Source organism: Colius striatus, chromosome 1, assembly GCF_028858725.1.
Source record: "Colius striatus isolate bColStr4 chromosome 1, bColStr4.1.hap1, whole genome shotgun sequence".
NCBI classification, from domain to species: domain Eukaryota; kingdom Metazoa; phylum Chordata; class Aves; order Coliiformes; family Coliidae; genus Colius; species Colius striatus.
In genome coordinates this window covers 81,092,112-81,105,194 of record NC_084759.1, presented here as the reverse complement: position 1 = coordinate 81,105,194, position 13,083 = coordinate 81,092,112, and the positions used below count along the sequence as shown (strand labels likewise).

The 13,083-nt window shown below is 38.3% G+C and overlaps 1 protein-coding gene across 1 annotated transcript in view; it reads right to left on the bottom strand.

The window, feature by feature from the left end:
• Window positions 1-2,504: 2,504 nt before the first annotated feature.
• Window positions 2,505-13,083, bottom strand: part of PHEX (phosphate regulating endopeptidase X-linked) — a 105,623-nt gene continuing 95,044 nt past the window's right edge. Inside the window, exons 18-22 of the mRNA XM_061988589.1 lie at window positions 11,411-11,541; window positions 6,761-6,826; window positions 6,534-6,638; window positions 5,070-5,146; window positions 2,505-2,607 (exon numbers count right to left, since the gene is read on the bottom strand). Coding sequence (XP_061844573.1) covers window positions 2,505-2,607; window positions 5,070-5,146; window positions 6,534-6,638; window positions 6,761-6,826; window positions 11,411-11,541 — 482 coding nt within the window. The remainder of the gene's footprint in view (window positions 2,608-5,069; window positions 5,147-6,533; window positions 6,639-6,760; window positions 6,827-11,410; window positions 11,542-13,083) is intronic.

Below are 13,083 nucleotides of genomic sequence, written 5' to 3'. Positions count from 1 at the left end.
GGCTCCCTCTGCCTGCTGCAGGAAATGCTCTATCAACAATGAAACAGTTTAGCGGTTGTTCCTTGTTGTTGGAAATACATATATCACAGTTCAAAAATTCTTGATATTATACATGAAAGACCTGAGCCTAGCAAGGAGCAGCAAGAGTGCCATTTAAGGCAGCAAACATCAGGCATTTTAGAAGAAATTGCTATCCAGTACAGTGAAACAACCTCATAAACCACAAAATGACAGAAACTGTCCCACTGGAAAATAACCATGAAAGAAGAGCTCTTGTAAATGCATCTATGATCTGAGAGATAAAATTAGAAAAATTAAAGTTGACTGTTGTGAAAACAGCTTTTCATAGTCTGGCAATTTAGAAAGTTTAGATAAGTGTTTAAGTTGATGTCCTGGCTTTTCCGAGGACAACGACCGTATTGATATTACCATTAATGGGGTCACGATGTCACCCCTGAACTTTGTGCTGTTGATCCAAAGCAGCCAACATCAAGCCATGTCAGTGCTCATATGAACACAGGGATTAATTCAATATAGTACTCAACCTGATAAGGAACTTTCCCATTAGTAAGCAAACAGCATCACATTGCTCAAGAGTCATGCCTTCTTGTTTGAGAAAAGCCTCCTTGAAAATGCTGATATCACAGTTTATCTGAAAACTATCTCCAGGAAAAAAAGTTTAGAAATGTCAGTTTAAATGGCAAACTGTAAAACTTAGGAACAGAGTTGGCTTGAAGGGTGCAAAATTGTGTTTCCTCTTAAGAAAACTTTGACTTTTTCAAAGAAAGATTAAAAAAAAGAAAGTCCTGGTCCTGAAATGTAACATTTTGATTCTAAGAAGTGGCAACGGTGCCTTGAGTTCGGGTGTGTCTGCTTCTTCCTCTCTGGAAGGTAGCCTGAGTGCCTGTCTCCTTCCATGAATTACATTTCCCCCTTTATAAAGAAACATGGGAAACAAAATCTATTTGCAAAAACTTAGCTTCTGTTGAACTCTCCCTTCTCATTGACTTTTGGACACTACTTGACCAATCCTTGTAAGAAAAAGTTTATCTTACTAACATTTCTATACTGACAAAATAACATTTAAGCTAATAGAAGATTTTATATATTTTTTGTATACATATACATAAAAGTACATACACACAGAGACATATATAGAGGTGTAGTAATTAAATCAGTCTAAAGAAACTCTCAATTTGAAACGTCCACCATTTAAAAATGAAATAATGCACAAGGTATAAATAAATACCAGTTAAATATGTATCTTTCTGTTGGAGAAGAAAGGCCTGTTTTATTTTTCCCCCCTTAGGAATAGTTAAGTGTTGAAGTTTGTTCTGATGGAATAAATAATGGGGCTTATGAATATTGTTAGAAATCAAATGAAAAACTGAACTAATCTGCATGTGTGATGTATTTAAAAGTCCTCTACTCCTGAATCACACTTTTTTATCCAGACAAGTCAAATGCTGTTGATACCGTTTTTCACTCATATATTCTTCTTTCCTTAAAAACACAGGCCACTCTGTCCTGTCCAGAACATGAGGACAAATACATACACTACTTACCCAGACACTAAGAAATCCCTAAATTAAGAAATCCCTAAATTAAAACTGACATCGTATTTCATACTTGAAAATAAATGTAGGTGAAGCTACCTTCATCACAAGGTAAAAATCACCTCTTGAGAAAAAAAAATTGTTCACACTGTAAACAGGAATAAGTGCTGTAATATGTCTGAGTATCATGATGCTGGGAATTCCCTCTGCAAGTATCAGATTTTCATTATGTATTGATTTTTATCATAAGCTGTTCTAAAATTAGAAGAGGCCACAATCTGACAAGTACCCTTTCTGTTTATTCCTAGCAGATGGAAAACATGAGGTGCTTTCTCAGCTTGAAACTGTTCCAAAACCTGAGGCACTAATCTCACATATTAAACTGAATTTATATAATGTCTTGTGTCTTTATATCATGCAATGTCATTTATGGCATGCTGGGCAGTGACAGTTTAAGTTATGAAAATGCTGTATCGTACAGCAGATCAGAGCTGGCTTTATATTAGGTCTCATGAACTTCTTCATCCAGAAAGAAGAAATTTTGTGTGGGAGCATTTTGCAAAGCACCCCTACAGAGCAATAGCTTAAAAGTGGATTTTAGTATTTATCTCTTGCTCAACTATAAATCAGGAATCAGAACTGATAATGGCACTTATCCATCAATAGCAGTTGAAGTCCAGTTGAGCAGGAGTAGTTTTATGGACAAAAGGAGTTCCTTTATTATTATTGTTGAAGAAAACCTATCCTCTCCTATTTCAAGTATTTCTAGGCTCTGAATAGAGAGTGATTAGACCCATGCAGGTCATCAGTATTGATAAGGAAGATACAGTCGAAGAAACACCTCTTAAGACTGCAGAATGTTATTTGGAGACTCTAGCAGTGGGCTTGAGCCCAGGTGCAGAAGTTGACGTTGCAGATCCCTCTTGACAGATGACCTGGAAGGGACATCTACCACAGTCGGCAGGATTCTGCCCCTCGGTTCATTGTTGTATTTGTTGGGCAGTTGAAAGCTTTACGAAACTCTTCAAAGTTGCTCATGGCACCGATAACTCTGCAAAGATAAAAGTGATTGATGTACAGATTGCCTTCTGTTAAATGCTACAGACCTGTAAGTGTTTTGGCGTGTTCACTCAGGTTCAATTCTCAGGCTTTCCATGTCATTTTTCCAAAAATAAACTCCAAAATTTTGGTAGAAGTACTCCCAGTTAAAGGTAATATGAAGACAATCTTGCTTCATTCAGTGCTATGAGGAACATCTTAACTTTGCTAGAAAGTCAACAAAAGACTACTGCATGTTGTGGAGACTATATCGTTTAGAACAATTTTCTCATCTGACCATTGGCAGCAAAGGGGAGAGATCAGCAGTAGACTTCCATGGTGGAATCCTTCTTCCAACACCTGCCAAATCCTGCAGTCTAGCAGGCAGAAGCATGGATGCTCACACTGTGGTTGTGCTAGAAGCGCTCTGATTTGGCTCAAGATAGCCATATTCTTGCAACAAAATCCTCAGCTCACCCATGTACACATAAATACATGCACTGGCTCCTTGGGACCTTGGAGGTTGAAGCTGGGGGGCAGGCAGAGCCTCTCTTATTGGCCAATTCAGCCTTACACCTGTAAACATCCCAGTTCCTTTGATATTTTGGAAGTACATTTTCTGAGGTTTCTGCCCTGACCAACTCCCAAGCTCTCTTGCTTCCACCACAGATAATGTGATATTGAAAGAGCAGCATATGCCCACAAGCTAGACAACGTGTCTGCATCCCAAACCGGCAGCTTTAGGCATAAGAGAAGAGCTTGCTCTTTGTATGCAGTCATCCATGGCTCCTGCTTTCATGTCTGTACTATTTCATGCTGTCAGAAGTCATTATTTTACCATTGCTACACTTGGATTGTGCTGTTTGCTGATTTTTCCTATGCTTTTAAGCATTTTGGAATTTACTAACCTGAAATTTGCAATGGCATTAAACAGCATCCTGAGTTAAAAGCAGAAAAATATCTACTGAGATATTGATTGTATGCCTTTCCGTGATTTCTGTTATGCAGTGGGAAGGCATTTTTCTCCATTGCAGACAATTAGCTTCTCAGCATAGCTCAGCATGGTAGAAAAGATTCTTATTACATTGATTAGACTTTCTGTGGGTAAGAAAATTTACAGTCAGCTGGTGCAAAGTGTCTAAAGGTCACTTTTGTATACAGAATTACAAAATCAAGTTAGGCTTCAAATAAAATAAATGGCTTTACTGTAAAAACATTGCAAATACGTATTCAGTGACTGGAACAGCAAGAGCTGGTCATGCAGAACAGCTGCTTAAGGTGGTGGGAGTTCTGCCTGACATGACAGGGATTTCACTCAGAAACAAGCATTCAAAAAGTGCAAAGACATACTAATACTGAAAATCTGCCAATTAAAATAAATAAAACCAGAATCTGTCCAGCAAAAGATTCTATGTATCCATGCACAAAGTACCCAAGGTTTGATATTGCCACACATTAACTGTGGAATCAGAGTGGGCTGTCTGGATTTCATCTCATTGATCTGCAGTGGAGACACTTTCCCCCAAACATGACATCCTGGTCTTCCTTGACAGTAAATAGAAACATGTACTTGGAAAGTCTAAGTAATCTAAATTTATTACTTACAGAAGGTTTTTATATGTATACCTGTATACACACACATGCACACACACATATACACTTTCAAAATGCCCGTTGTTTTTTGACTGTGAAGAGATCCTTTGGTGACTAGCTCAGATTCATACACCTGTGGTCACGAAATGTGTTGCTCATTTCTATCATCTTTTATAGTTACTTTTTACAATTACTTTAAAAAGGGTTGTTTGGGCTTTTTGGAAGTTAAGAGCTGGCAATGTTGAAATGAGCTGTACCACTTTTATAATGGTCTTGGGACATAAATGAAATGAAGTTGAGGGAAATAGATAATACAATTAGCCCAGCTGATATGATTTGCAAGAAGATACAAGCTCCACGGTTTTTCTTCAAGTCTGAAACAGAAGCCTGTTGTATCTCACGTAGAAACTAAGATAAAGCTTTGTCTGTGTTTTCTTGACTGCAATTTCATTTAATTTTCTCTGGAATGTTCTTTATTAGACTGATTCCTTCACGAGTTTCCCTCATGAATGGTCTATTCCGAGGCCTCTCTGTATAATTCGATTTGCACCATCTCATGGAAATGTGACTATGTAATGATTAATTTATATAAATATACATATAAGTAAATAAATCTGAGGACTTTAAAAGGCAAGGGATTATTATTTTAGTGAAATCTTAACAAGAATACGAATTATTAAAAACTATTGCACTATAGGCTGAAGAACAGCCTGATACTCCTGTCTTCATTTGTCATAAATAAAGATAAACTAAGTCAGTCCAAGAGTACATTCCAATTCTGTGTTTGCTCTTAAACTCCTCTTAACATGCTAGATTCCTGTACTTGTGTGCTGCAGTGATTGATTCTGGATGTATACTGAGTAAATGCATTATTTGCACTACCTGAACTGAGGAGGGCTGTGAGCTCCAATATATATTTGCTCTCTCGCGGATTCTGGTCTAAAGGAGTTGCATCTCACCTAATAAAAGATAAAAAGCAGAAATAGGCACATTATTTGAGATGACTTTGTAAATAAAGCAAAGCATAATGTTACTGGTCTTTAAAATGCCTATTCTTCCAAAATGCACAAAATGGAAAGACATCACAAATTGTTATTCTATTTCACCTTTGCTAACTTGCAGTTTTCTATTGGCCTATTCTCTTGTTTTCCAAATCCCTTAATGGATCTAGTCTCAGCCTACTATTATTCTCCACACACTCGTTCCCATCATCTAATCATAGACACTTTACTAGTTCTTTTTTTGAAATTATCTATAATGGTAGCTTGCTTTTCAGCTTGTGCTACAGCATCTCATGCCTTGATAATTACCAAGCATACTTCTTGGTCTCAAATGTAATGTATATAAAAGGTACACGTAATGATGTTTACCATCTCTAGAAGTGCAGTTATATTATCTGACACATTTGTTCCATGTTGAAATGTCAGTCTCTTCTGAAATTACACATCTTTCAAGTTTTCTTTAGTGGTTTCCAATTCACTATTCCTGATACGATACTTGACACGATTAGAATTGAGAGGATATTTGTACAACTCTGTAAACCTCTTATGTTGTATCCATTGCATGAAAAATCTCATTTAAGCAGCCCCTACCTTACCTAAGCCCACATGTTAAACTTTTCCTGTCAACAAAATCCTTTAAGTAAGACTGCCCATAGGATATATGGACCTCAGTGTGATTTTTTTCCTGGATGAAAACAATCCTGGCGGTTTGAATGAGTCTGTTGACTGCCTTGAGCTCTGTGGAAACAGACTGCTCTCAGGGTGCATGTTACTCCCCTCAGAGGGTCCATTGGACATACGATTACTGCAGCCGTCCTGTAAGACCCTCAAATCTCCCCTACAGCTGCAAAGGCTTTTTGGAGAAAAAAATAGACACAGCGTGAAACATCATTGGCTGAAGTGGAGTCTTTTTGTTGGACAAAATCATCCAACTGAAGTGGCCATCCATTGTTACACTGACTCATGACATAAATGGTTTTCAGAAATGGCTGTATTGGGTCTTATTTCTTCAATTTTAAATGATTCTTTCCTTCAACTGATGGGCAAAATTTTATAGCCCAAATTTTACTTCTCATATAGGGAGTGAATCAGTAAGAGGAAAGAGCTGTTGTGACAGTATTGTGCAAAACCAAGAACAAATGCAACAGTTCTAGCATCATGAATAGATGAAGACAAAAAGAAAACATGAAAAGAAATAATAGCTTTATGAGAAGAAGTCTCTGTTTATACCCTGAAAAGTCTGTGTTTGGCTACTGTAGATCATTGAAACAAAACAGTTTCATCTCTTCACTACATATTGTGCAGGTTAATAGATGGAGACTTGAAACACATCTGTACTACTCACATGGGCATAACTCAGAAAGAAAAGCTGGTTGTGTGTGAACTCAAGACCTGGCAGTAAAGGCTCTTCTTCTCCTCCCCTCTTTTCTGTAATCCATCTCCTGTATGCCTGATAAGAAAAAGATACAAATTGCCTTTCAGTAATATGGAAAAAGCTAACCATGGGAGTTTTGGGTTTTTTTGTGAGGGCAGTTTATATAATACTGTTTCCAATATTTTTCATCTACTTACCCTGAAAGCCTCTCGCAAACCTCCATTATCTGCAATGTTTTCTGCCAAAGTCCTCTTGCCTTTCACCTGACAGAATGAAAGAACATCAGACATTTGACTTGTTGCTGAACTTCTTTCTTGATCAACTTCAAGAAACAGGGGAAATAATAATAAAAGATGAGAACAACCTCAGTGAATTTCAACCCTTATATATCTGGTTAAGAAAACTGAGTTTTGATGTGAAAACTGTCAGTAAACAATTTTCTGTGATGAGTTATCCTGGCTCTGGTCCTAGAACTATGTAGGACGAAATATAGTAGATAAAATGTACTCAAGAATCCAGTCCTTGATCTTTGACATGAACATCGATAATCTTCCACTGAAGATTGCTTTTATCTGGTTACATGTAAGACCCAGTAGACCCTTTCTTAAACTTTTATCTAAAAAGTTTGTTTCTCTACATAACAATATTCTACTGGGATCTTAAAATAACCTTTAAGTCATAACATGAACCGTCATAACTAAAAATAGCTGTCAGAGACAGAATTGAAATTGATAGTATATTCAGTGCTCTATAAATAGCTGCAAAGGATATTCACATAGTTTTTCCCGACTATTGCTTCCAAGAGCAAGAGCAATAGCAAGAAGAATATATTGCATGAAGCAGTGCCATCTAAACTGTGGGGGAAAGTCAGTATTCTAGTGTTACCAACAGCAGTATTTTTATGAAGAAATCCTAATTTCTGCAAGTGCAGTATTACCTCTGATCACCTAGCCTACCAAGGTCTTAGTGTTACCAAACTATATACGTATTTAAGCATTTCTGCTCTCTGCTGTGCTTTGAATAAGCAAGGTAGTTGATGTCATGGCTTGACATGCAGCTATTTCTGGTAATAGGGAAGGGGCTGTAAAGATGGCTCCTGTAAGAAGCTGCTCAAAACTCTTCTGAGCTCTGAGTCAGACCCACTTCTAGGGCTGAGCCTGTTAAGTGCCTCAGTGATCACTTTTTAAGAAGAAGCTGGAAGAGGAGGGTTCTTTCTGTTCCATCTTGTTCTGTCCTTCCTTCTTTTCCAGCTGGTGGTGGTGCAAGGAGTTGTAAAAAGAAAGAAGTAACCATTTGGACCCCAAAGTCAGTGAGGGAAGAGGGAAGGAGAAGTAGAGATTCCCCTGCATCCTATGGAGAGGAGTGGTGAAGCAGAGATTTGTTTGTACTTCGTAAAAGACCCCACACCAGGGGCAGCAACTGTGCCCACAGGAGGCCATGTCCCATGTGCAGTATTCGCAGAATCCATAGTTGCTGGGAAGAACCTGTACCAGAGAAATTTGTTAAAGATTGCGTCCCATGGTAAAGACCCCATATCAGAGCAAGGGAAGAATGCAAGGAATCGTCCTCTGAGAAGAGAGAAGCAGCGGAGTCCATCTGTGAGAGACTGACCACATCCCCCACTCCCTGCCCCACTGAGCCGTTGAGGGGGGAGGAGGTAGAGATATTGGGAGCAGTGAGCTGGGCCCAGGAAGAAAGGAGGGATGGGGGAGAGAGATCTTAAAGTGCTGCTTGTAATTTTCTCATCATCCTACTCCCTTTTTTCCTTTTTGTTCTGTTCTGTTGCTTGTAGGTATTAGAATAAACTTTCCTACTTTCCTCTCTAAGTCAAGTAGCGGAGTCTGTTTTGCCCAGAACTGTAACTAGCAGTGAGCCCTCCATGCCTTTGTCTCAATCCACAACATCCTTGGTTATCTTTCTTCCTCCCATTTCGCTGGGGCCTCCACTGTCCTAAGGAAGGTGGGAGTGGATAAGGGGCAGTGAGCAAGAGACTGTCATGGTGCTTCATTGCTGGTTAGGAAAAACTATGACAGTTGAGTACAGTTGAGCTCTGAAAGTCAATGCTGGTCTGCAGATCCTCTGATGATAGCCTCTCCCATGCTGCATGGATGAATACAGGGGGGTTGGTATCAGACCTCACCTTACTTGCAGGATGGTAAAAGAGGGGAAAATGGGGAAGAAGAGATAGAAGCACCTAGCAGATAACTATGTACGTGTGCACAGTCTCACCACTCAGTGCAGATGAGCACCCAGATTGGACAGAAGGCATATTGCTTGGTGCTTAGAGTCCAATGTGATACTCAAGGCTGTAGTAAAGGAGAAATAGAAACAGTCCTCCCTCCCCTCAGGAGGCTGGAGAGGGAGGTGGAAGAGAGGCCTTTAGGAGAAAAGGTGCTAGTAGATCAGGGAATATGCACACATATCAGCTGCCTTTTATTCTGGGCTACCTACTCATACATTTTTCTTACACAGTGGGTTTGTAAAGTAGACTGATTTAGAGTAAAAGATGAGAGCAATCTAGCACTGGCACTTGGGCCATAGGTCACTTTAATAAGTGAAAGAAGCCTTTCTGTTGATCTCAGGCAGCTTAAGGTCAAGTATCTGAGACTACTATGTGCAGACAGTTCGTGACAGGGCTCACAGACGGTGATAAGCCCTTTATTTGATCAAATGAGTTTATGAGGTTACAACATTCTGAAGCTATTTCTATATCCACTTTTTCTTTCATTGCTCTTCTTTTCTGGAGATGTTTTGATTGTCAACTGGATCAGAAAGAAAAAGAGCAAATAGGTTTCTTGATCAATGAAAATGCAAAAACCTGTAGAATATTGATTCAAAAACAGTCAAAAAAAGGTCTTTGCATATATAGATCTTCATTTAGAAGCTCCAAAATATGACAGAGGGAAGGGGAAGGGGAAGGGGAAGGGGAAGGGGAAGGAGAGGAGAGGAGAGGAGAGGAGAGGAGAGGAGAGGAGAGGAGAGGAGAGGAGAGGAGAGGAGAGGAGAGGAGAGGAGAGGAGAGGAGAGGAGAGGATCATTATGGTTGGAAAAGATCTTTAAGATCATCAAGTCCGACCACTAATCTCACACTGATAGGCCCATCACTAAACTAAATCATGTCCCTCATGCGTCTTTTAAGTATCTCTAGGGATGGTGACTCCACCACCCCCCTGGGCAGCCCATTTCAATTTAGAAATATTCTCAGTAATAAAGTTCTTCCCAATGTCCAATCTAAACCTCCCTTGGTGCAACTTGAACTCATTTCCTCATGTGCTATTACTCACTGCTGGAGAGAAGAGTTTGATCCCTGTCTCACTACAATGCTCTTTCAGGTTTCTCCAGGCTAAACAACATCAGTTCCTTCAGCTGCTCCTCATAAGATTTGTTCTCCAGACCCTTCCCTAGCTTTGTTGCCCATCTCTGGACACGCTCCAGTACCTCTATGTCCTTCTTGTAGTGAGGGGCCCGGAACCGAACACAATATTTGCAGTGGCCTCACCAGCACTGAGTACAAGGGGACAATCACTTCCTTGATCCTGCAGTTCACTGTATTTCTGATACAAGTCAGGATGCCATATGAAGATTCTTCTTCTGTCATCAAAAATTGCTTTAGGTTATCTCACAGAAATAAGAGGAAAAAGTCTTGTGGATGACAAGGCTGTGTGTAACAGGATCTATAGAAAGCCTTTCCACAGATTTCAAAGTCAGTAGCTACAGTGGGAGGGAAATTCAGATCTACCCAACTCAAGAGACACTGTAAAAGGCAAAGAAGATGACCAAGCCAATGGCAGAAGAATGGGAAGGGCTCAGCCACATCCTTGGGGAAGATTTTAATGACTTTCTTTAATTTCTGCATTGACTTTTTTTTTTCCTACAGAAATTCAGGAATGAGCCTGAGAATTTTTATTTGTAAATTAGTTTACTAGAAGTACTTCAAGTTTGAGCTGTTGGTCTTTGGACAGTACTACACTACAGCTTTGTTATCTCTGAGACTAATACAAATAACCTGGAAAAGTGCAACATTATTGCCAAGTACTCAATGTGACCTCTACTCTTAAAGGACAAAGATGTAATTCCATTTCTGATTCTAAACTGTAAGTAGAGGTGGTAGAATTGAGTAGGGGTGGGGTATATGTTTTATCCTGAAAATTAAGCTTAAAATCATATCCCAGACAACATTACTGGAATTCAACTTGATTTCTGAAGCTCTGGGATTTATCCTATTTATCCTTTATTTTGGTCACTTATTTAATGTGCACACCTTCAAATAAGCCCACAGACATTAGATAGACCATGAAACAGAAACCTTTCTCAGTCCTTTTCTGGGAGCTACTGCTATCATACTCCTGCATTTGAGATACAAATTGAGTCTGCATGCACATATGGAAGAAATAAAGTAGAGATTATGTATTCATTTTATAGCTGTAATAAATAACATGTGGAATTGCAAAAAAAAAAAAATCTATAAAACACACTATTAGTCTTCTCTTTAAAAAGAGTGACTACTCAGTTTTCATTACAGATCTTATCTTCAGAAGATTTTTAACATGTTTACAGTAATTAAACCAGCCCTGCTGAGTGGCTTCATCCTCTTCTTCTGACTCCAAAATAATGTGATGGGGAAAAGTGGTTTAATGCTGTCACCAGGGTGTGAACAGTGGTATTTGACTAGACTAATCAGATATGACAGATAATTTTTATCACAATTACTCACTTCAAAAAATGATTTGCTGTGAGAAATTAAGTTGCTAGTCTAATATCCCAATATATTGGCATTTATAAGAAGATAAATTAAAAAAGACCAAAAACCAAAGAAAACTGCTCTCAGTCACTTGTGTTTTACATACATGTAAACCAGCTCTTTTCCAATAGTAATTGCTGTATTGATTAATCATGCATTTTGTTTTCTCTTTAAATTTTTCTTCAGATTCAGTTGTCCACCAAGGATCTAAATTTCCACTTTTGTCATATTTCCGACCTTAAAAAAGAGAAAAAGAATCCAAGTCATTTTGTAGGAGAAAACACCATAGTTTTCAAGTTTTGGAATCTATAACCTAAACAGAAATGAGAGATGAATGTACTCAGACAAGTGTGTGTCCAAAATGGATAAGATCAGAGAGTAAAATCTTGATCCCACTCAAGTCAGTGTTGAAAAGCTATCACTCTATTTATTTTCATAATTTCAATTTTCAGGAAAAAAATAGTGGTGGTTAATGAGTTCTATAGTACATTTTATAATTACATAGTGTAAGAGGCATACGAGCTTTTTTGTAAGTATAATTGTGAGTATTTTTCATCCTCAGCCCATGTCTTTGATTCTGCAAACCTCATGATAACCAATTTATTATTAATTAATTAATTATATGCTAGATGAGAAAAAACAATCCATTTCATGCAAATTTCTGAGGTTTTCAGATTTTTGCCTTGGAGCAAAGCCAGAACATTTGAACCCTGTTCATGGATGCAAGGAGAGAACATACATCCTATTCCCCAGTCTGACAGTTTCAGTGATGGCTCGTGGAAGACAGCCTGAGGTCCCTTCTCCATCTAATTTGTCAGAGAGCATCTAATATCCATCGCATCTCCAGCCAGTCAGACACAAGATACATTAGAACATTTTTTGAGAGCAGGTTTAATTGCCCATGTGGATTGCTCTGTGATTTGATTCTTCATTACAACTGCAGGAAAGTGAGCTAAGGAGCAAACAGTAGGCATACCAAGTATTGAAGATGTTTTCTTTCACCTTTTTATTTCTTTCCATTTTCTCCTCTATGTTTTCTTGTTCAAGATGTCAAATTCCCTACAGATGTATTTGTTTGTATATTTGGAAGGGAAGAGCCTGGGCAAGAAGAATCTGCTTAGGGAATCAAATCTTATGTTCCACTCTGACAGGCTGGAGACATGGTAGAGATTACATACTTTCCTACTAATAACAAGAAAGATTGAGAAGAAACATTTTTCCATTGTTGAGTGTTTGCTGATACAAGGGCAGTGCCAACAAGATACAAGGTTTTCCTTTCACTTTTTTTAAAGATTTTCAAAGTAACACAACATAAGCAACCTAATTTTAGGTAGACAGTAAGTTAAAAGCCTGCTTTTTCTTAAACTCACAATACTTTCAGTGGAACGAGGTTTCTCTAAACAGTAAATCAGAGCGATATGTCAGTCAGATACTCAGAATTGCTCCCTGGAGGAGGAAGTTCATGTTTCTCACTCTCCTCATGTCTCTCTCAGGAGCGCAATTTTTAAAAGCACTTTACAGAGATAGTCAAAGCTACATGGCCATAATGTCCAACTCAGTTTTTCAGGACAGTTGGTTTGACATTTTCAGACTACTTATTTCTTTCTCATTCACTCTTTTTTTCCTTTTTTCTTTTTTTAATATTTTGTAATATGTTTTCTATTCCATTTTTGTTCCAGTGTTGTATTTTAATATTTTTACAAAATTGTCTTTTGAATACAACACCAAAACTAAGTTGAAATGTTTTCTTGGAAGTAATTTTTATCAATCAGAAGTTAT